Genomic DNA, 24,053 nt, shown 5'->3' on the forward strand with positions numbered 1-24,053 from the left:
CTGTGACATGGTCACTACCTCAGCACTACTAGAAATTTGGGCTGGATAATTCTCTGTGGTGGGGGCTCCTTTGCCTTAGCTTACAAGATACCAGTAGCCTTCCCCAAACTATCACCCCAAAATGTCCCTGGACATTGCCCAATGGTGCCCTAGGGAAAAATCTTCCCTGGTTGAGGAGAACTTCTGCTTACAAAGTCCAATTCTAACTCAGAATTCTAGAAAGTGACCCTACTGGATTTGTGTCCATGTTTTTAGTTTTACACACTGAAATCTTCAATCCACATGGAATATACTTTGGCAGAAGAAGTCAAGTTAAAAACCAGATATCATGATGATACCAAACTTAGCCCCTGGAAAAGGCAATTCCGCTCCCAGTAAGCTCCTGAAATGTGCAACACATCATAATCCCATTGTACAAAGTTATACGACACCTCACAGAGAGGAAAGTTGCACCTGTCTCCAAATAGTTGGCACAGAGTTCACCAAGCAGACGTCAAGATGTTTCTGGCCTTATTTTCTCACAGTTAAAGGAATTCTCTGCTACAAGTAAAGCAGATGGTACTCAATAAATGCTGGACAAGTGAGGCAATGTATTCCTAGGAATGTGTTTTCTAAGGGATATTTTACCCATCACATAATCATCATCATCCAGAAACTGTCAGCAAACCACAAGATTCTGGAATCATCTGGAAATTTCTAAGTGGTCTTTCATTTTAGCCTAGGGGAAAAAAATTACCAGACTGAGTGGTTTACTTTGTGAATAAATGCCTTTGACTTGAACTTTTGTGTGCTTTCTAATAATTTTTAAATATAAATATTAATTATCCTTTTAAATTCCTGTTATATTTCTATAGAATTTAATAAACATATTGGGCTCCCTCTGGTGGTCAAAAGTAAATCTCTAATTCCCAATGGTGAGAACACAGCTAAATTTGAAAATCTTTATTTATGGGACACGAGACGTTTGATAATTAATAGATTCAGAGTGGCTAGACTATGCTTGAAGAGAAGACTTCTAATTATTTTTTTCCATTCATCAGTGGTTCTACAAGTTGGTTTGTAAGGCCACTGACCAAAACCCTGCCTACCCTGTTCCCTTCCAAAACACTTCCTTTTTGGGGATTTCCTGTTTCTGGCCAAAGTATCACTCTTCCCCCAGGCTTGCAACTTCAGTCATCTCTGTCCCCTCCCATGCCTATTCATCCTGTTTGTGAGTTTTGTCTACCACATGGCCTGGGCCTGTCACAGCTGTTCCCTGCTATCAGTTCTCGGGGCCGTCATTCAGGTTCTCATGACCTCTTCTCCAGGCTGGCCATTGAGCAGATATTTAACAACCCTCATTCCATGTGCCTGGCACCATTCTAGGCTCAGGGGATGCAATGGTGAACAAGTCAAGACCCCGTATGCAGTGAGCACACCCCTCTGTGAGCCTTTTGGAGCCATAGCTGTAATCCAGTCAGTCTCCATCCTCCCTACTAATTCTAGAGTCCTCCTCTAAAGCTGAACTCTACTCAGCCACCTGCAACTGTGTCCTGTGCATACAGCCCCAATGCCTCTGAGTCCTGCCCTCACCTTCACACTGCTGCCATCTTCCAGCCACACAGAGGCCTGGCTGCTCCTTGGAGCTCCCCTTTGCCCCTGCTCAGGATGGCAGGCCTTATGGAGAGGTATCCCTATCGCGGCTGGCTAACATGTCAACCAGTCTTGAAAACCTTGTCAACTATCACCCTTTCAGAGAAGGACCCTCCTCTCCCCTCTTCCAGATCCTTCTGACCTGGAGCAATTCCCCCTCCTTTTAATTTTATCGGACATTTGATCTTAGGACTTGTCCCATTCTTAGCTATCGTGATTTTCATATCTGTACCAGTGAATTTGGAATTGTCTCTAACAACCTTCATTAGGGACATGTGAGTTGACATCCTGAACAAAGAGGGGCACTAAAGGAAGGTCCAGGCTGTGTGGCTAGAGGATGGCAGGGGAGGTGAAGGTGAGGGCAGGGCTTGGAGGGATGGGGGTTGTAGTCCCTAGGTCACATGGAATGTCTCCCATAGAAAGACTATCACAAAATAAGGTATATTGAGATGAATGAATGAGCAAATGAACAAATATCTATGTACAGTGGAGTGGGGAAACTGAGATCATCCTCCAGAAGATTCTGGAGAAGCAAGCAAACAAAATAATCAGATATAAATTATCTCCTTCAACTTGGTCCATAATTAAATACCTGCCTTGTAGACCATTGATTTGCCCTAAGCTCAAGTCAAGTGGGATTTTTAACCCTTGTTTTTGAAAAGTATCATTTAAAAAAATTCTCCATGTAAACAATTCAAAAAAGGATAGTTTCTTGCTTCAAAATACTAAGAGAGCCGTCCCCTTCCCCAAGCTCATTCTTAACAATAACAAATACAGTAAAGAGGCTGAATACCAGTAATCTGTGCTACTTCTGTTCCACTCTGTAACATTTTCCATAAACTATCAACGAAACGTATCAGGTTGTATATCATTTCCACATCGAGCTGTATGTTCTGTGAAGTCGAGTCTACTCAGCCGCTCAAACAACCAAATGTTTTCACAGAGCAGGGAATTTCTAACTCTGATGAATCTGTTTATTCGTTTCTGGAAAATCACCCTGTCCTGCAAGCATAGTGCACATCACTTGGAAGCTTCACATGTCTCTGGAATATTATGCAAGGATACAAAAAGGAAATGAGTACTACCACTTTTCCGGAAAGTTCCCAATAATTTCCAGGGAAGATTGACCAGATTAGAAACAAGAATGAAGGGGCAGAGGCCTGGGGGCTGTGCTGCTGTTGTGGTCTGACAAGAGTCTATGGGCTACACAATTTCTTTTCTTCAGTTTCTCTCACTCTGGTGTCACCGCATTTTCTCACCCATCTCCCAGCAGAACATGCCAATAAAGTCGGCCAAGCCTTTGTTCTTTCCCAATAGACTATTCCCAGCCAACCTCTAACTCTGTACCTCCTCCTCTCCTTCCTCTCTGGCAGCCCCTGGCAGATGATAATGGAGCTGAGTTAATGGGAACCACAACACACTGGTTTTCAGGAGGCAGTGCAGAGCTGGCCTAAGCTTCCTACACGGCTTAACTCATTCCATCCATGCAAAAGTCCTATGAGGTAGGTACTATTAGGAAGCCCATTTTACAGATGAAAAACTGAGGCCTGGAGTTGGTAAGTGGCAGAACTTAAGCCAGGCAGGCTGAATCTAGCTTCCGTGTCCTTGACACAACTGCCTTAGGGACAATTTGACAGAGGGCTAAGACAGCTTTAGTATGCTTAGAGGAAAATCTCTGGTCAAAACCAGAATCTGTCTACCATGCCCAGTAAGGACATAATGGCCAGCTGTCCCTGGAGCAGAACTAAAGTGATCATCTACTATTTGTATTTGCCTAGCTGAATCTGTTTCCTACTCTTTTGGGGATAGCACCCCTATTTTCCTTGGGGTTGCTACCATTCCCACACCACATGGTTCTGGTAGTCCCAACCATCTCCCATAGCTGCCTCTCCCAGCTCCAAGAATGGTCACATGACCCAGACCTTGCCAATCAATGCATCACATCCTCCAGGCTATGGAGATTATTCAGAGGTAGGCACCTGCCCCAAGCCAGGCTCATCAGGGCCAATTCTTGGATTTTTTTTTTAAATTCTGGTAAAATACATATAATACAAAACTTTTAACTATTTCAAAGTACAGACAGTTCATGACTTATAATGGTTCAATTTGTTGTTCGAAGTTACAAGGATGTGAAAGCATGACACATGCAAAGAATCCCTACTTTGAATATTGAGTTGGGATCTTCTCCTGGGAGAGTGATCTGAGGTACAGCCTCTCCCATGACCCTGGGCAGCAGCAGCAAGCATGTCTCCCAGTCAGCCAGGTAGCCATTAGCAGCAATGGCTGAGTCTCCATGTGCTGTGTGATAGTGAGGGTGTTCTGTAGATGCAGTTTATTAAATGCACTTCTGACTTACGATATCCTCCACTTACAATGTGACCCTGTTGTACATCAAGGAGCATCTGAACACAATTCCATAGCATTTAGGATATTTACTCTACTATGAAAACATAGCGGATCCATTTCTAGAAATTTTTCATCTTTCCTACTAGAAAGTCATTCACCTTTAAATATGTCCCAGCACTTGTATGCCATAACAAATGACTAGGTGAGCTAAATAACAGAAATGTATTTTCTCAATTCTGGAGGCTTGAAATTGAAGGTCAAGTTTTCCAGGTTGGTTTCTTTGAAGGCCTTTCTCCTTGGCTTGTAGATGGCCATCTTCTCTATATCTCCACATGGCCCTCCCTCTGTGTGTGTGTGTATTTCTCTGTGTCCAAATCTCTTCTTCTTGTGCAGATACCCTACTGGCCTCATTCTACCTTAGTTACTGTCTCCAAATACAGATGCATTCTGAAGTACAGGGGTTTAGGACTTCAAAATATGTATTTTGGGGGGACACAGCTCAACCCAAAATACCCCCAACTCTCCAATTTTGGTAAGAAAGAAGAGTGCTTTATCTTCTGGGGATGCTGAGCAGGTGTGACATACCTGGAGCTACTGGTGGCCACCTTCCCAAGGAAAGATGATCTGGAAGTGATGCAAAGAATTGGGAGATGGAGAAAGGCCCTGAGCCCAGACATACCTGAAGTTGGTTCTACCTCTGATCTTTCCATTTCCCATTGTATGATCTGATAAATTTTCTTTTTTACTTTCTTCATGTAGGACGGTTAGAGCATTAATTAATATTCTGATGCTTATAGTTTAAAGAGTGAGTGAATACAAGGATATTTTATATCAAAGTGGGTTATATCTCCAGGACATGCAACATGGGACCACATAATGGCTGCTTAAGTGGAAGAGTCAGGATTCAAATCCAGGCCTCTTGGGCTCCAAGGTGCTGACCCTAAGCTGCCTCTTGGAAGGAACGCTCCCATGCACAGCATGGTGCAGCCTGCTCCCATGGTATGGACTTCAGGATCAACCTGGTTGGCTTCCTCCTCAAACTGAGGACTACTATTCTAGTCCAGACCTCCTCCCAGATCCCACAGCAGAGCCTGGCTTATGACAGGCTTCAGAGAAAAGCAGGATGAAGTCAGACAACAAGAGGACATGGCAGGTCATCCTTCCCTCCATTGCAGGTTGGATGCAGGATAAGAACCCAAGATAGGCCAGGCTCAGTAGCACATGCCTGTAATTTCTGTCATTCTAGCAGCTCGGGAGGCTGAAGTAGGAGGATTGCAAGTTCAAAGGCAGTCTCAGAAACTTATTGAGGCCCTAAGTAACTCAGTGAGACTCTATCTCTAAATGAAATACGAAAAAAGGGCTGGGGATGTGGCTCAGTGGTTAAGTGCCCCTGAATTCATTCCACAGTGCAAAAAAAAAGAACCCAGGATGGCAAAGAACCCAACTGTCCTTGGGGGGTGGAATTGGGCAAGTTACATCTCAGGATATCCCAACAGCATGACAGGATCCCATGAACCAAATCAGACAGCACCTGCTGTCTATCATACAGACCATCCCAAGGAGAAATTGCAAACTGAAAGAAAGAAACATGCTAACAATTCATGAGCTAATTGTGCACAAAAAGGTGAGGACTGACTTGCTATATACAAATGGTCCCTGACTTCTGATGGCTTGACTTACCTTTTTCTTTTTTAATTTTTTTAACTGCATGATAATGCAGAACCATTCTGTTTTTCACTTTCAGCACAGTATCTAAAAAATGACTTGAATTATTCCTCAATTTATTATAAAATAGGTTTTGTGTTCAATTATTTTGCCCAACCCTAAGCTTATGTATGTATTCTGAGCATGTTTAAAGTAGGCAAGGTCAACTTATGATATTCAGAAGTTAAAGTAAATTAAATGTACTTCCAACATTATATTTTTAACTTATATTGGTTTATTGTGATGTGACCCCAATGTAAGTCAATGAAAATCTTTATACATAAACTACTGCTGACACCGGGCTATCCAATATCATAGCTACCAGCCATATACAGCAATTTAAACTGTTAAAAAGAAATAAAATTTTAAAATCCACACACGTCATATCTCAAGGGCTCAACAGTTATTATCAGCTACAGTGTTGCACAATGCAGGTGCAGAACATCATCACAGGTTGTTCTACTGGGCAGTGCTGCTCTGGGAGGACATATGAGTAACTGATAAATGGTCTCCGAAAGGGGAGTAGGAAAGCTGGGGAGGAGCATGGGAGGAGAATGTGTTTTTTATGTATAATATTTTGTAGTACTTTAACTTTCTGGTCACATATTTTGCTTCATATTTAAAAAGAAAAAAATTTAAATTTTAAACATGTTTTAAACACATAAATGATAAACCCAAGGGACACAGGTGAATCCCAGGTATCTCTAGCCTGGGGATCACCTGCTGAAGGATGGGTGTGGCCCTCTTTCTGGGCAGGAGCATAGGAAAGAACAGTGACAGGATAGCCCACAGGTACCGCCCCACATGTGACTCACACTCCCCAGTGCTGGAAGCTCCTTCTGTCCCCCACATTTCCATCCTCTCAACAATCTTAGGAGGCCCTCAGGGTGATTATTGTTCCCATTTGTTTTCATTTCCTAGGGCTGCTGCAGCAACACATTACCACATATTAGATACCAAAAAAATACAGAAATTTTTGTCTCATGATTCTGGAGGCCAGAAGTTCAGGGTGTTGACAGAATTGGTTCTGTCTTCCATACCTGTCTCATTACTGGTGGCTACTGGCAATCCCATGTCCCGTGGCTTGTAGGACATAGTTATATGGCTTCTACTGTGTGGCTGTGTCTCAAATCTCCCCCTCTCTTCTCTCCTGAGGGCATCAGTCATTGGATTCAAGGCCCACCCTAAATCCTGAATGATCTTGAGATTATAGGGCCCTGAATTATAGTTGTCCCCCTTATCCACAATTTCACTTTTAGATTTCAGCTGCCTACTATCAACTAAGGCCCAAAGACATTAAATGAAAAAAAAAAAAAAAAACTACAGAAGTAAACGATTCATAAGTTTAAAATTGCACACCACTCTGAGTTGGATGATGAAGTCTCCTGCCACCTGCTCCTTCCCAAATGGATATGAATCGCCCCTTACCCAGCATATCCAGGCTGTATATGCTACCTGCCCTTTGGTCATTAAGTGGCTGTCCAGGTTATCACATCAACTTCGTGAACTTGAAGTTAAAGTGCTTGTGTTCAAGTAACCCTTATTCTATTAATAATGGCCCTAAAGCACAAGAATAGAAATGTTGGAAATTCAGATCTGCTCAAAAAAAAAAAAAAGCTAAACAGTGCTTCCTTTAAATAAAAGATAAAAGAAAATAAGATATTCTGAGAGACACATCCACATAACTTCTATTGTAGTATATTGTTATACTGTGAATTTTATTATTAGTTATTGTTAATCTCTCACTGTGCCTAATTTATAAATTAAACTTTATCATAGCTATATATGTATAGGAAAAAACATAGTATATTGAGGGCTCAGTACTATCCCTGGTTTTGGGCATCTTGATTCCCATCTTGGGAATCTTGAAGTGGATCCTCTATGGATAAGGTGGGACTACTGTACATCTGCAAAGACCCTATTTCCAAATAAGGTCACATTCACATGTATTGGGGGCTAGGACTTGGATAAATCATTTAGATGGAAATGACTCAACCCACCATTTTACAGACAAAGGGTGCAAGGCTCAAAGGGCCCTTCACTGAACTGAGGTCACAGAGTTGGTTCAGGGCAGAAGCCTGCCAATCCTTCCATCATGGACTTGGGCAAGAGGGACGCACATCTTCCTGCTTGAAGCCCGCCACTCCTTCAGCCTTGTACAGCTGGCTTCACAATGGGCGACATACACAAAGGAACTGGCCTCTTCTCTGGCCTCCTTATCTGCCTGCCGCCTGCTAGGATCTAACAAAAGATTACACTGTCTCCTTGGACCGTGGGAAGGAACTGGGCCAGGGGATCTGTGGGTATCTCAGATCAGACAGGGATCGGAACTACAGAGGGTGGTCTGCATCTCCAGACTCTGAAGACTATGGGGCTTTTTGATCAAAGCCAGAAAGAAAGGGAGAGAGTTCAGAATTCTGGTGTTATAGAGAAAGGCCTCTGTCCTTTTCCTGATCAGGGGAGCCTGTGGCAGCCTCCTGGGGTTTGTGTTGATGAAGAACTCTGGTCCCCAAGCCAGAGGTGGCAGGAGAGACAGAATGTACATGGGAAGATGAGGACCCTGCTGAGATCACTGTGCTGCATCCCCAGGGCCACCCTGACCACACAGGCCAGGACAGCTGAATTGCAGCCAGGAGACCCTGGGACAACGACAGCACAAGCTCACCACAGGTAGGGCCTCCCTGGAAGGCAGGGAGAACATGTGCCCCACTCTCCGCTGGCCTAGAGGTTTTGCCCTAGTGCCGATCATTATCCCCAAAGATACAACCCTGGAATGCCTTCATTCCAAATGCTGAAATTCTCAAAGAACAAAATCCTAAAAGTCTAAAAATCCTTAAAGCTCAAAATACCTGAAGATCATAATCCCAAAAGATTGAAATCCCAAATGTTGAAATCCTAGAAGCCACAATTCTGAAAACCACAATTCCCAGGGATGAGCGTAGGGGCTCTATGAGGGGTAAGAAGACAAATTTAGTAGAATTAGTGGTTTTGGGTTGTATGCAGGTTAGCGGCCAAAGTTTTCATTCATGTCTTACTTCTGCCCCTTCACATACAGTGCCATGCTGTATGCCCTCTGTGGGAGAATATAAACAATTTGACAAACTCAGCCACCTTCTGATATAGTCTCTCTAGTGTTAGAAAACACATTAAATGGTGAACTCCTCTTGGTTAGGAATCTGACTATACAAGAAGAAAGTCTTGGGGCTGTGGTTGTGGCTCAGCACTTGCCTAGCATTTGTGAGATACTGGGTTCGATTCTCAGCACCACATATAAGCAAATAAATAAATAAATGTCCATCAATAACTAATAAAAATATTTTTTTTAAAGAAAGAAGAAAGTCTTCTCCTATTTACCACTAAATCCATAAAGTATTCTCCTATTTACCACTGAATCCATAGAAGAATTAATGCATGTTTCACTTTGGCTAGTGGACGGTGCTTTCAAAACTGTTCAAACATCTCACTAGTTCTTCACCCCCATGAGCTTCCCATTTTATATATTTTGCAGACTACCCAAAACTTCATTTGTGGATTTGAATGTGTTTCCTCATTTAATTGTGATTTGTGACTTCTTAATGTTCTAATGTGTCTTTGTGATGTCTTTTTTCCCCTCCTATTAAAATCTCAGATTCCCCAGTCACTGAGCTGCCACTGGGGGACTCAGTAGCCTCTCCCTTCTAGAAGCTCCAATCTTTGACCCCTTTGCTGATGCATGTAAGGGTGATGAATGGCTTCCTGCTGGCTCTGAGGATTACATCCATATAAGAATTCAATGGAGAAATGGCAGGAAGACCCTTACTACTGCCCAAGGAATTCCTGATGATTATGATAAAAAAAAAAACTAGTGAAGCCTTTAAAAAAAAATTTATAGCTGTAGATGGACAGAATTTTTTTTTTTTTTTTTTTTTTTTTTTTTCCAGAGGTCCTAGGGTAGCTTTGGTTTAATCATAAAATCTCTTTCTGGGCCCTCAGAGACTGAATTTTCCCACCATGAGATTCATCTTTGCAGAGGGGCCTCCCAACCTTGAGTTATTAGTTATCAGTTTGGTTTGAGTTTAGTTTCTGGAGCAGCTAAAGTAGAGTAGAAAATGCTGGACAACTTTGCTAGTAGGAGTGACAGTGACAGTGAGGACAACCCTGAGATACATTACAAGGTTCCACTCTTTCCCAGGTATTATATATCCTCCTGTGCAAGGATTATTCTAACCCTGAAAACACCAGGGTTAGAGACTACACACCAAAATTCTCCATCATGATCTGTACAAAGCTCCCCTGAAGACCACCAGAAGGCCTGATGGTAGGAATCTGAATTTGAGCTAGGTGGATTGGGAATCAGCAAATCTGGCTTTATTCCTGGCCCTCCTGATCTACAACAGCAAAACCGAAGACTGACATGATAATTTGAATAACCCAGTCAAAGCTTCCTATTCCCCTCCTCTGCCTCCACCAAAAGAAAAAAAAAAAATCTGTTTTCACAAGATTATTTACTCCTCACTTCTGAAACAGAGCTCTGGCAACAGGGTTAATACCAAGAGGATGGTGTCTCCCATTGGTTCATTTCTGTTTCTCCATCTTTAAAATGGGACTTTTGACCATTTATGCCTTTATTTTTAAGTTATCTCTAACACTTTCTTAGTTTCTCTGCCAATGCCTCTAATCAAACCAAGTTAGCTCATCTTGCTGGAATCGTTGACCAATGAACCTGACAGAGAAGACATAGGCAGGAAGATCCCAGGACCATCCACAGGGTACAACATCCCCAAACCCCAGATGACCCTCTTGGCCATGGATGTCTTGAGCAGTTACGACCAGGGAGATGAGATCAGGGTCAGGCTTACAGAAGCCGGGAACTGGCGAGGAGTGAATGTCCACTTACCTGGGGGGCAGATGCACTCAGATGGAGCCTCCCGCACAGTCCGGAGCTTGACAAGTCCATCCAACTTCTGAACCGAGAAGGAAAGGGGAGAAAAAATGAGGATGAGTTTCAGAACAGAGACAGATAAAAGAGGAAAAATTATCAAAAGAAAAGTATCCAGATGATCTATAGTGGCCATGGCATTTTCCAGAGCATTTCTTGAAAGGTCATTAAATTCTAAACACAATTTTCAAATGAGAAGAAAAGCAAAAACAAACATTGAACAATTACTGAGTCCTTGAAAAGAAGGTTTCTGCTTTGTTACAAGTTCAAATACAATACCAAGAGCTAAAAGCAATAGAAATGGCTTCTCCAAAGTCAAGGAAAGTCAAGGTGACTGTCAGTCACACTAAGAAGGGAGAGAGGAACAGAGAGAGGCTTGGGTGGGTAAATCAACACTGGCCCTTGTAGCAGCTCTCTGGATGCCCAAGATCACCCCATCCTCACCCAGAAAGCCCCCAGGCCCCCAGCTGCAGCCCCTCTCAGTCCACAGCCTTGACCTTGATGGCCCTGGTCTAATTTACCCTGAAGTTCCTTTCTTCTTTCCACTGGGGATCCTTGACCTGAATAATTTGGCTCAGTACAACTTAACAAAAGTCTCTGCACATGCCCAGCCCTGTGCTAGACATGAGGAAGAGGGAAAGAATTACCACATAGAGTCAAAGGCCACAACTATGCTACAATATCACACAGGGACAGCTCCAGCATATTCAAGTCTGACTTGACCCTGAGGGTGACTTTTCAGACCAAAATTAAAGTCCCTGCCTCATAAGGAGGGGATGCAACCTGAAAAAGAGGAATTTATCCCAAATCCCCAAATCTGGGTTTAGCCAGGAGTCTGAGGCTAAAACTAGGTGGGATCTGAGTTCTGACAAGGATACACCAAGTACTAACCTTTTTTTCCTAGGAGGGAATATAAAACCCTAAAAGCTAAACAAAGTAACAAGTCTGTTCATTTGAGTGTAGAGGGTACTTACTACTATCAGGATCTGTACTTCCGGTTAAACATACAGAAACATTTTTTTTTCCTTTTTTTGCAGTGCTAGGAATCAAACCCAGGGCCTTATGCATTCTAAGTGCACATTGTATCACTGAGCTACATCCCAGCCCCAAGAAGTAGTCAGGCTCCTGAAGCTTCCCCTAGGCTCATCTGTTTGCATGTATTTGTAAAATCCAATTTTAGCAAAGAACCCTGCTAAGTCAGTTTGGCAAGAATCTCTTACCCTTGATATCTTATCACCTTGGGTACCTGATGAGGCTAATCACCCTCCGCCATCCTCCAGGTGATATCTGGTCATCCTGGCCTGTTTTCAGCAAAGATCCTATTAGGTCAGTTTAACTAGCATTTCCCTTATCCCTGAGATTTCCCCTTAAGTAACATTCTATCCACTGACTCCACCTTGCTCCCTAGCTAGAAATTCCCATTTGCCCATGCCATATTTAGAATTGAGCTTAATCTCTTTCCCACTGCAAAATTCCATTGCCATGGTCCCTGTACCTATCGCAATGGTCTTTGAATACAGTCTGCCTTACTGTGCTTTAAGTGGGATCATGAAATAATTTTTCCTTTTAACGTCATGCCTTGAATTCTCACAGAAGACAGGATACCAGTCAATTCCCAGGTGCCTGTGGCTAGAACAGCCCAGGACCAGGCTAAAATGAGGCTAAAAATGCAACCCAGGTAGTTCTAGATGCCTGAGCAAAGCACTTTGGAGATCCACATCCAGCACAACCCTCTAGCCTCCCTCTCATTGTACAGAGGTGGACAGGGCTGAGCTGAAACAGGAGGTTAAGGCTGACAAGCAGTAAAGGAACGCTGGTTATTGACACTGCACGGCAGTCAGAAGATGCAACTGTAAGCACACTGTCACTGTGCTAACTTCATCCTTGCTACACTTCCTGGCCCTCCAAAACCCCCAACTTGCCCAGGAATTGGATCTCACTAGGCCTCCAGACACCAGCCTCTCATCTCCCACCTGGAACCTCCACTTGCCACTCACTCCTGCTCCTACCTGGAGCCACCATTTAGCCCAGAGTGACCCTGTGAGCAGCTGGGGCTGGTTCTCGATCTCCAGAAGTCCTCCACAGTTATCATGACTCCCCTGGGACAGGTCACCTGTTCCACCACAGGGAGCAGCAGACATTCCTGGTTCCTCTCTCCACCAGGCTCAAAGCCCTGTGGGGGGCTGAGGTTTATGAATGAGGGTCTGGAAGCAGGATGGCCATTCCTGCCCTTGGAAGCCTCTGCAAAAAATGGCAGGCTTGAGCAGGACCTTGGAACTCACTCTCCATCACATTTGCGGATGCTATAGCAGATTCCAAAATGTACTTAGGAGAAGAAACCAGCCTTCTAGTTCAAACTAGACAATTTGTTCAAGAAGTTCTCATCTGTCTAGCAATGCTAGACAGAAATGACTGCCTCCTTAATTTCCTGTTTCTAACAAAAGCACTTAATACTAAAAGCAATTAGCTTTAAACAAATGCTATCACAAGTGGGCCTCTCTCCTAAAGGGTAGGGGCTTAGTCACATACTGATAAGAAACACATGACTTTAGATTTACTTTCATCTTAAAATAAGGTGAGATGTGGAACCATAGATGGGAGAAGAAAAAATTACTGTGGAACTACTAGGTGGGACCAGAAATGGCTGGGATTGAGTTTTTGTTTTGTCATTTTTCTAAACTCTGCTAATATGTTTCTTTTCTAGATCAAAAGATGAAACTGCAAAGTTTTTTTTTTCTTCTAGTCCCCTCCCCTCCCCCCACCTCCAGGCCCCTCCCTTTCTGCGGTTTGAAATGTTGCTACTATGAACTCAAGTGAAATGTTTGAATTAGAAACCCAAGCCCACAATCTTTACTTCATGCTCTTTTCTTTTTAATTCTAAGAAAATACTCTTGTGTGTCCAGGTTTGTAAAAATGATTTAAAAGCCTCAACTTTTTACATTCAATTATCTGGCAGCACCCCTGGCATCTGCAAACAATATGGTCCTGTTTTTACATATGCAAACAAGTCCTTCCTCTCAAAGTAAATAAAGGATGAGTTTCTGAGAAAAGACTTGAGAGGCACCGCTTCCAAAAGCCCTGAGAAGGAGAACTGGAAGTTGGGGAGGAAGGGGCGGTAGGCATTCAAAAAACTGAATCAAGGGAAAATCATGGTTTTTCAAAACATGATCAGATGATAAATTTACTAATGATCTGCTGGGCCATTAAACTGGGACACTTTGCCACGTTTGATCACATCCTCCAATAGTTTTGACTGGGTGAGATACAGACTGACAGTGAAAAAAATAAGGGTTGAGCTGGAGATGGTGGTATGGGTCTATAGTATTAGCCACTAAAAACCTAGTGCTTGAGTCCCAGAAGCCCTGGGCCATTCTGGGCAACATAGTGAGACCGGTTCAAAAACAAACAATGCTGGGCATGGTGGTGCACCCCTGTAATCCCAGCAGCTTGAGAGGCTGAGGCAGGAGGATCACAAATTCAAAGCCAGCCTCAGCAACTTAGTGAGGCCCTAAGCAACTTAGCAAGATCCTGTCTTTAAATGAAATATAAAAAAGAATTGGGGGGGCTGGGGTTGTGGCTCAGTGGTAGAATGCTTACCTAGCATGTGTGCGGCACTGGGTTCGATTCTCAGCACTGCATATAAATAAATAAAAAAGGTTTATCAACAACTAAAAATTTTTTTAAAAATTCCTACTCTGGGGAATATATTTCAAGGAAATAAAGCAAAAAAATGATATTTATGAAGAAACTGCACACAAAACAAATGGTCTAGAGAAGGTCAGGGAATCTGCTTGATGGAACTGTCATGAAATAGCATTATAAAGACTATGTAAAAAACATGTCTGTGATACGGTAAATAACACATCTACATCTATGGAAAAAGACAGGCATTAAGGAGACAGCAATTACCAAAATGAAACCCAGTTGGATGTGCAATCATGGTGATATTCTTCTTTAAAAAGTTTATTCTAGCTGGGTGGGGTGCCCATGCCTTCAATCCCAGTGGCTCAGGGAGGCTGGGGCAGAAGAATCCCAAGTTCAAAGCCAGCCTCAGCAACTTAGTGAGGCCCAAAGCAACTTAGCAAGACTCTGTCTCAAAATAAAAAATATAAAAAGGGCTGAAGGTGTGGCTCGGTGGTTAAGTGTCCCTGGGTTCAATCACCAGTACCCACCCTCACCCAAAAAAGTTCATAGTAAAAAAAAAAAAAATTAAATCTTGGAAACACAAGGGCTGGGGTTGTGTCTCAATGGTAGAGGCCTGCCTCACATGTGTGAGGCATTGGGTTTGATCCTCAGCACCACATAAAAAAAATAAATAAATAAAATAAAGGTATGTGTCAATCTATAATTAAAAGACAAATTTAAAAAAAAAATCTTAGAAACACAGAAGACCCAAGTTGAACTGTTGAAATCTCCTGGTCAAGGGCAATATTAGAAATGAAGACAGACGATTCTGTCTCCTAAGGGACAGTCAACGCCAGTATTGGTCCTTTTAATACATACATGTCACAAATACCAGAGGACAAATCAAACCCAAAGTCACATGTCCTCTGCCCTCCTTCCACCCCATAAGGAAAGACCCATACATGCATCCTCACTGCCACCAGAAACCTAAGAGGGCAGGATTTCCTGACCTCTTTAAACATTCTTTTTTTATACCTCACCATGATAACAACAATAATGGTCATAATAATAATAACAAGTATAACCAAAGCTGTATTATTAAGATTATTACTTATTATGTGGCAGTGGCATGTACCACACCAACAGCTGTTATCTCTTCTAAAATCATTCTCATAAAATTGGAACTATTATTATACCTATTTACAGATGGGAAAATTGAGACGTAGGGAAGTGTCAGGGCTGGACTTAATCCTGCTATTGATTGATTCCAATCACAAAGCAAGACAACTGGTTTGCTTACAAACAACTTTCATGTCTGCAAAGAACGTTTTAAAAGTTGATATCAAAAGCCAGGCTATCAAAGTTGTATAAGCAGAAATACGGTTGGTGTTTTCAAAAAGTTGGGAGGGAGGAATTAAGTATAAGGGGTCACATGGAGGAGATTTGAGGGTGCTGGATCTGTTATTTGTGGTGTTGCGTGGTGGGTACAGAAGTATACATCGTCAAAACCCACAGACTGCACATGGTAAAGCATGAATGTCAATGGATTCCAGATAAAAACAAAAGTCAATCAGGATGCTGAAGAATCCCAAGATGGAATACAGGCTATGACAAATGACTCTAACTCTGATAAATTGTTCAGTAGTTCTACTCATCTGCCAGGGAAATGTGCCAAGATCCTCAGTGGATGCCTGAAACTGCAGATAGCATTGAACCTTTTATGTAGACTATGTTCATCCTACATATACATACGTACGGCAAAGTTTAATTTATAACTTAGGTGTAGGAAGCATGAAATTGACCAATTTATGTTATGTGCATCTATGACTATGTGCAATGAATCTCATTTTTATGTATAACGATGTACCAAAAACAAAAATTAGGCACAGAAGGAGATTAATAACCAATAATAAAACAGAAAAATTCTTGGGGCTGGGATTGTGGCTCAGTGGTAGAGCGCTCGCCTAGCATGGGCAGGACCCAGGTTCGATCCTCAGCACCACATAAAAATAAAGGCATCGTGTTGTGTCCACCTACACCTAAAAAATAAATATTAAAAAAAGAAAAATTCTAACAATATACTGTAATAAAACTTATGCTAATGTGATCATTTTTGCTCTCAAAATATCTAGTTGCATTGTACATATCCTTCTTGTGATATGAGATGATATGATGTCTATGTGGTGGGATAAAGAAAAGAGTTGTAAGCATTGTAACATTGCATTAGGCTACTACTGACCTTTTGATAATACTTCATAAAGAGGATCATCTGCTTCAGGTGATACTGGATCATTGAGTCATGATAATGTCAGGTGAGTAGTGTATACAGTGTAGATACACCAATGTCCGACAAAGGGATGATTCACATCTCAGGACAGACCAACAGGGTGATGTGAGATTTTGTCACACTGCTCATAACAGTGTGCAATTTAAAACCAGATCATGGTTGGCCACAGATATCTCAAACCATAGTGAGAGAAAAAACTTCAGATAAGGGGAAACTATTTTTGTGATATAACCTCATTAAAGGTTATATGGGAGAAATGCAGTTGACCTAAAGTAACGTTGCAAATCTTGGGGTTCTTTTGGGGGCAATACTAGGGATTGAACTCAGAGGCACTCGGCCATTGAGCCACATCCCCAGCCCTATTTTGTATTTTATTTAGAGACAGGGTCTCACTGGGTTGCTAAGCGCCTCACTTTTGCTGAGGCTAGTTTTGAACTCAGCGATCCTCCTGCCTCAGCCTCCCTGAGCCACTGGGATTACAGGTGTGCACCACAGCACCCAGCACAAATTATGGTTTGATTGAAAGCTGTAAGGCTGGAGACAAAAGAATCATACATAAACACTATACTATTAGGCACAGTTGTTTCTTATAAGTGTACAGCTTAGAAATTTTGAAGGCATTTGGCATACACATTAGGGTCGAACAAGTAAGTACATAAACTAGGAATAGTAAAATCCAAGTTTATCACTGTCCAAGAAGGATGTTATAAACAAGCAAAGAAAGAAAGCTAAAATGTACCCTGAAGTGCTGAATCAGAGCCAGAGACTTCACCATTAGGTCATGTGTATGTAAGGTGCACAGAAATATACAGAAGTGATTACAGCTACTTGCTTACAGAGGAGTTAATGCAAATGCATATCTACCCTACCTGTGCCTACAGAGGGTTTGTGAATAGAGACACCCTGGTAGTAATGACATACCCTACACCCAGATCTTGGTTTCTAAGTACTCTTCTCCAATAAATGGGATCAGGGCTTCTTAGAGAAAAGCCTTATTCTAGGGCCAGTGCAGGAAAAACACAAGATGAGCCTGGAATATCTTACAGTGCCAGGAAATATGGAAGTGCTTTGTTAAAAAATAACAAAATTTTAAAATTTTAAAAAAGGAGGGCAGTATGTTAAAGAAATACAAGTACCAACCTGAAAGAGCTCAGAATGGTGAGCACTGGAAAAACATAAACAAAATAAATAAATAATATAGTGCTGGATTATAACCCAAAGAACAAATTAAATATCCATGAGTCTACACTGATATAAATGATTAAATAAATGAGGAGAAGAGACAAAGCTTCTTATAGAAGCCCTCCAAATAACATAAGTAGATGCTTCCCCCTATAGGGAGATGCAGTTAGATTCTCCTCTCTTTGAATACAGGCTGGATTTAAAATGTGACTCATTTCCAGAGTGTAGAGAAAGGAAAATAATTAATGTATAATGGAGAAATCTGGCGGTACTATGTGCTATGGTTTGGATTTGGACTGTCTCCCAGAGGCCCATGTGGTAAGGGGGATTGGTTGCCAGCTTGTATTGCTTTTGAGAAGTGGTGGAACCTTTGAGAGGTGGGGCCCGTGGGAAGAAATTAGGTCATTGAGCTGGATGTTGTGGCGCATGCCTACCATCCCAGCAGCTCAGGAGGCTGAGGCAGGAGGATGGAAAGATCAAGTTATCCTCAGCAACTTAGCAAGGCCTTAAGCGATTTAGCAAAACACTGTCTCAAAATAAAAAATAAAAAAGCCTGGGGATGTGGCTCACAGTTAAGTGCCCCTGGGCTCAATCCCTGGTACCAAAACAAAAAAGAAAAAAAAGGGAAGAGAGCAAAACGGAATTAAGTCACTAGGGCATGCCCTTGAAGGGGATTGGGGGCCCCTGGTTTCTTCTTCTCCCTTTTCCTCCCTGTGGCCATGAGGTGAGCAGCTTCCTCTGCCACATACTCCTGCCATGATATGCTGACTCCTCACAGGCCCAAAAGCAAAAGTGTGGGCCAGCATAAACCTTTCCTCTTATTAAGTTGATTATTTTGTTACAGTCACAGAAAAAGCTACCACACTACCTTAACCAAGTGATCAAGGTCATCAGGGATATGTTGACATCGATATGATGTCATACAAATGACAATCCACCTTGGTGATGTTCTTCCCCAATACTTACAACACGGTCTGTCTAATCATAAGAACACGAGACAACCCACACGGAGGGACATTCTACAAAATACCTGGCCAATAGGTCTCAGAACTGTCAAAGTCATGAGAAACAGGGAAACACCGAGAAAAATGTCGTAGATTGGACAATGTTGAGGGGACATGACAACCAAACACTACATGGGATCCTGGATGGAATCCTGGAATGAAAAAAGAGCATTAGAGGAAAGAATTGGTGAAGTCTGATTAAAGTCTGTTAAAAAATGTTAGCAGAACCCTAGTCACCTCAACTATGACACAACTTTGTTCTTTTTTTTCTTACTGACATGACATTCATAAAATTAATCACCTTAAAGGGAATAATTCAGTACCATTAAGCAGACTCATATTCATACGTAACCCCCCATTTTGAGTTCCCTCTAACTACTTCCAGAACAGTGTCATTACCCTAAAAGGAAGTCCTTCACCTAGATAGTACTCCTCTCAGCAGTCATCAATCTGTTTGCTTTCTCTATGGATTTATCTATTCTGGATAGGTCACATAAAAGAATCACACAATTTGTTCTATTTTTTTTGTCTGGCTTCTTCCACTCAGCGAAATGTTTTTGAGATTCACCCACATCACAGCATGTGTCCTTTGCATGTGTGAATAATATTCGTGTCTATACCCCCATTTGCTATCCCTTCATCCATCGATCAATATTTGGGCTCTTTCTACCTTTTGGTTATTGTGAATATGGCTGCTATGAACACGAGGATACTTTGAGTACCTGTTTGAGTACCTGTTTTCAATTCTTCTGAGTATAAAACTAGGAGTAGAATTGCTATGTCATGTGGTAATTTCATATTTAATTTTTGATGGCCTGCCAACCTGGCTGACCCACTCTTCCTACTAGCAATAAATGGAAGTTCCAATTCTGCCACATCCTTGACAAGACATCTTAGAGGATGTGAAGTATTGTGAAGTCTCACTGTGGTTCTGATTTGCATTGCCCTGAAGACTGATGGTGTGGAGCATCTTTTCATGTGTTTGCTGGCCATTTGTTTATCCTATTTGGAGAAACATCTGTTCGAGTCCTTTGCCCATTTTAAAATTGGGTTGTGTATCATTTTTTTTGTTGTTGTTAAGTTGTAGGTGTTCTTCATGGATTCTGCATAATAGACTCTCCTCAGATATGTGATTTGCAAATATCTTCTCATATATTCCTTCACTCATCCTGAATATCATAGGGCATCATTCCTATGACTGACATGCTTGCCCTAGGCAAGCACTCTACCACTGCATTATACTCCAGGCCTTAGATCTTTATGATCAGAATTCTATCCACCTCCAACCAAGGTACAATATGAATGTGTAAAAACCATCTTGGAAATTGGTGGAAGTAATCTCATGGCTTCATGCTGATCCTCACATTAGTCTTTATGGAGATCATTTTGGATAAATACTTGTATATTGTTACTGATTAATTTGATCAGGTCCTCTTTAGTACCTGTATTAGTTTTCTATATAACAAATGGCCAGAAAACACCTTAAAAACAACACACAAAGGCTGGGGTTGAGGCTCAGTGGTAGAGTGCTCGCCTAGCACATGAGAGGCCCTGGGTTTGATCCTTAGCACCACATAAAAATAAATAAATAGGGGCTGGGGTTGTGGCGCAGAGGTAGAGTGCTCGCCTAGCACGCATGAGGCATTGGGTTCGATCCTCAGCACCACATAAAAAAATAAAATAAGGATATGTGTCCACCTATAACTAATAAATAAATAAATAAATAAAGGTATTGAGTCCAATTACAAATAAAAAATGACAACACACTTTCTCTCTTACAGTTTCTACGGTCAGAGATAGCTGAGCTTGGACTCTGCTTGGGGTCTCCAAGGCTAAAATCCATGGGTCACTAGGGGTTTCTTTCTAGAGCTCTGGAGTCCTCTTTCTTGCTCATGATGTTCCTTGTGGTTGCAGAACAGAGACCCCATTCTTGTTTGTTGCTGGCTAGTAGCTGTTCTTTGCTCCCACAGGCAGCTCACAGTTCTGGGCCATCGGCTCCCTCTACACACCCTTTCATACTTCGAGTCTGTCTTACATCAGAGAGGCCCCCGTCCTTTTTTAAGGACTCAATTGATTAAGTCAGGACCACTGTATAATCTCTTTTTTTATTAATGCAACTGATTAGTAACTCAGTCTTAGGAGTGATGCCGCATGATATTCAGATTTTGCCTAGAGGGGACTCTGAAGTGATGCCGCATGATATTCAGATTTTGCCTGAGAGGGTGAGACTCTTGGTAGGGGAGGATATCTTAGAATTTGGCCTATCACAGTCATGTATCACAGTTAATTCCTCACCTTTGACAAATGTACTGGGTTTATGTCCATATGTATATACGTTCATTTTTCCTTAAATCAAAAATGACTCTGAAAATGTAGAATGGCCACATCATGAATTTCCACTTCTAGGCAAAATGAGGTGACAATGACAGATTTATTATCTTGTCTAAAACAACACTGGAGCTCCCCACAAGCAAGAAAACTCACAAGCAACATATAGGAAACTATATTTTTGAAGACACTAGCACCAAGCATGGAAGGACAGTGGTCTCCCAAATACGGACAACAATTGCTCTGGTGTCCTGCCTGGGGAGTGTCCAGGTTGTGGGCACAGAGAGGACACTGGAGCCTCACAAATGGAAGAGTGGGCCTGAGATTAATCCAGGGCTGCTGAGGCAGTTAGAGTTTGCAGGACTAAAGACTTGAGAGCAGCACAGAGATCTTCAGAGAGTCCCCCTCAGGTATTAAGTGAAGCCCTGAACAGCAGGATGGTTAGGAAACTACACCAGGCCAAGGAAAGAACCACCCAGAAGGATCAGAGGGAAACATGGCCAGCACTCTACAGGATGGGAAGAACGCTGCCTGTTCCCACCAGACTCGTAGATCCCATAATGCGCTCTCATAAAATGCTGAGTGGAGTCCCTTTGAGGGTTCTGCCTCAGTGGTGAGGAGTAATCACACCTAGACTAAACACTGTTCTGAACCCTCCCAACAGATCTTGAATACAAGACCCCAAAGGATCAAACCATAGTTGAGCACCCATGGCGTTTTGGTCAACCATGGTCCACATATACCATGGCAGTCACATAAGATTATAACAGCTGGAAAGTCCTCTCATGCCATCACCAGTGCAACAACACAGAATAACACTTCACTCACTCATTTGGGGTGGTGCTGGTGTGAATAAACCTACACTGTCGGTTGTATAAAATCATATACATACACTTACACACACACACACCGTGTATACATTGTGCGCTTATAACTAGGTATCACCCATAATACTCCATAATACATGATTATTACTGGTTTATGTATCTACTACATGATACTTTTATCACTACTATACAGTATATCCCTTCTACTTAGAAAAAAGTTGACTGTAACAGAATATGTTATGTTATGTCTGCCACAGTCTCATCCATCTCATGTTCACTTGTCTCATGATCCTGTGGAGGGGCCACAGCAACGGACTGACCTAGACCATCTAGGCTTGTGCAAGTACACGCTACAATGTTCACACAATGACAAATTTCACCTAATGACTCGTTTCTTGGACCATAATCCTGACCGTATTTCGAAGTAACTTGACCTGTGACATAACAAAGCTCATGAATATTTATAGAGATAAAAAACATCCAGCACCTGATACAAATTATCAGTAGGGAAATAAGACCCACAGCCTAATGTGGTGCTGTAATCCCAACAACTCAGGAGGCTGAGGCAGGAGGATAACAAGTTTGAAGCCAGCCTTGGCAACTTAATGAGACCCTGTCTCATAAAAAAATAAAGTTAAAAAGGGGGTCGGGGATGCAGAGAACTTCTGAGTTCAGTCTCCAGTACCACACACAGGAACACACACAAAATAGGCCCCATAATGAGAGAAAAATCAATTGATTGAAAAACATCACTGCTAACAATGTTAGAATTAGCACTTGGAGACCTTAAAACAATGATAACTGCACTAAATATGTTGAAGAGTTAAGTAGAGATGCCAAAGATATTACAAAGATCTAAACTGAAATTCAAGAGGTGAAAAGTATCATTTCTGATATGAAAAATATGGTAGAGGGGATTAATGGTCAATTAATTGCCGAAGAAAGATTAATGAACTTGAAGACAATAATTCAAAGTATCTAAAGTGGCTACTTTTTTAAAAAAAAAATATTTGTTTTAATTAGTTATACATAACAGTAGAATGCATTTATGTACTTTGATATACATAGATGGGATATAATTTCTCATTTTTCTGAGTGTACATGTTGCAGAATCATATTGGTCAGGCAGTCACATATACACATACAGTAATAATGTCTGTTCATTCTACTATCTTTCCTATCCCCACATCCCCTCCCCTCCCCTCCCATCACTTTCCTCTACCTAATCTAAGGTAATGTTATTCTTCCCTAGTGTTCCCCCATCTTATTGTGAATTGGCATCTGCATATTAGAGAAAACATTTGGCCTTTGGTTTTGTGAGATTGGCTTATTTCGCTGAGCATGATATTCGCCAACTCCAACCATTTACTGGCAAATGCCATAATTTCACTCTTCTTTAAAGCTGAATAATATTCCACTGAGTATAATCACATTTTCTTTATCCATTCATCTATTGAGGGACCCCTAGGTTGGTGCCATAGTCTAGTTATTATGAATTGAGCTGCTATAAACATTGATGTGGTTGTGTAACTATAGTATACTGATTTTAAGTCCTTTGGATATAAACCAAGGAGTGGGATAGCTGGGTCAAATGGTGGTTCCATTCCAAGTTTTCTGAGGAATCTCCACACTGCTTTCCATAGTGGTTGCACTAATTTGCAGTCCCACCACCAATGTATGATTGTACCTTTTTCACCACATCCTTGCCAACATATATTGTTGCTTGTATTCTTGATGATCGCCATTCTGACAGGAGTGAGATGAAATTTTAAATAGTTTTGATTTGCATTTCTCTAATTGCTAGAGATGTTGAACATTTTTTCATTTATTTGTTGATCAGTTGTATTTCTTCTTCTGTGAAGTGTCTGTTTAGTTCCTTAGCCCATTTATTGATTTGGGTTATTTGGTTTGTTTTTTTTGTTGTTGTTGTTTTTTTTTTTGGTGTTAACTTTTTTGAGTTCTTTATATATCCTAGAGATTAATGCTTTATCAGAAGTGAATAAGTGGTAAAGATTTTCTCCCAATCTGGGGGCTCTCTCCTGACATTATTGTTTCCTTTGCTGAGAAGAAGCTTTTTAATTTGAATCCATCCCATTATTGATTCTTGATTTTACTTCTTGTGCTTTAGGAGTCTTGTTAAGGAAGTCAGATTCTATGCTGACATGGTGAAGATTTGGGCCTATTTTTTCTTCTATTAGGTA

The 24,053-nt window shown here is 41.6% G+C and overlaps 1 protein-coding gene across 1 annotated transcript in view; it reads right to left on the reverse strand.

Annotated features, from left to right (window-relative positions):
- The window catches only part of Col23a1 (collagen type XXIII alpha 1 chain), a 354,581-nt gene that overhangs the window by 312,508 nt on the left and 18,020 nt on the right, over positions 1-24,053 (reverse strand). Inside the window, exon 3 of the mRNA XM_048814945.1 lies at positions 10,559-10,625. Coding sequence (XP_048670902.1) covers positions 10,559-10,625 — 67 coding nt within the window. The remainder of the gene's footprint in view (positions 1-10,558; positions 10,626-24,053) is intronic.

This window comes from Marmota marmota, unplaced genomic scaffold (genome assembly GCF_001458135.2).
Source record: "Marmota marmota marmota unplaced genomic scaffold, marMar, whole genome shotgun sequence".
NCBI lineage: Eukaryota > Metazoa > Chordata > Mammalia > Rodentia > Sciuridae > Marmota > Marmota marmota.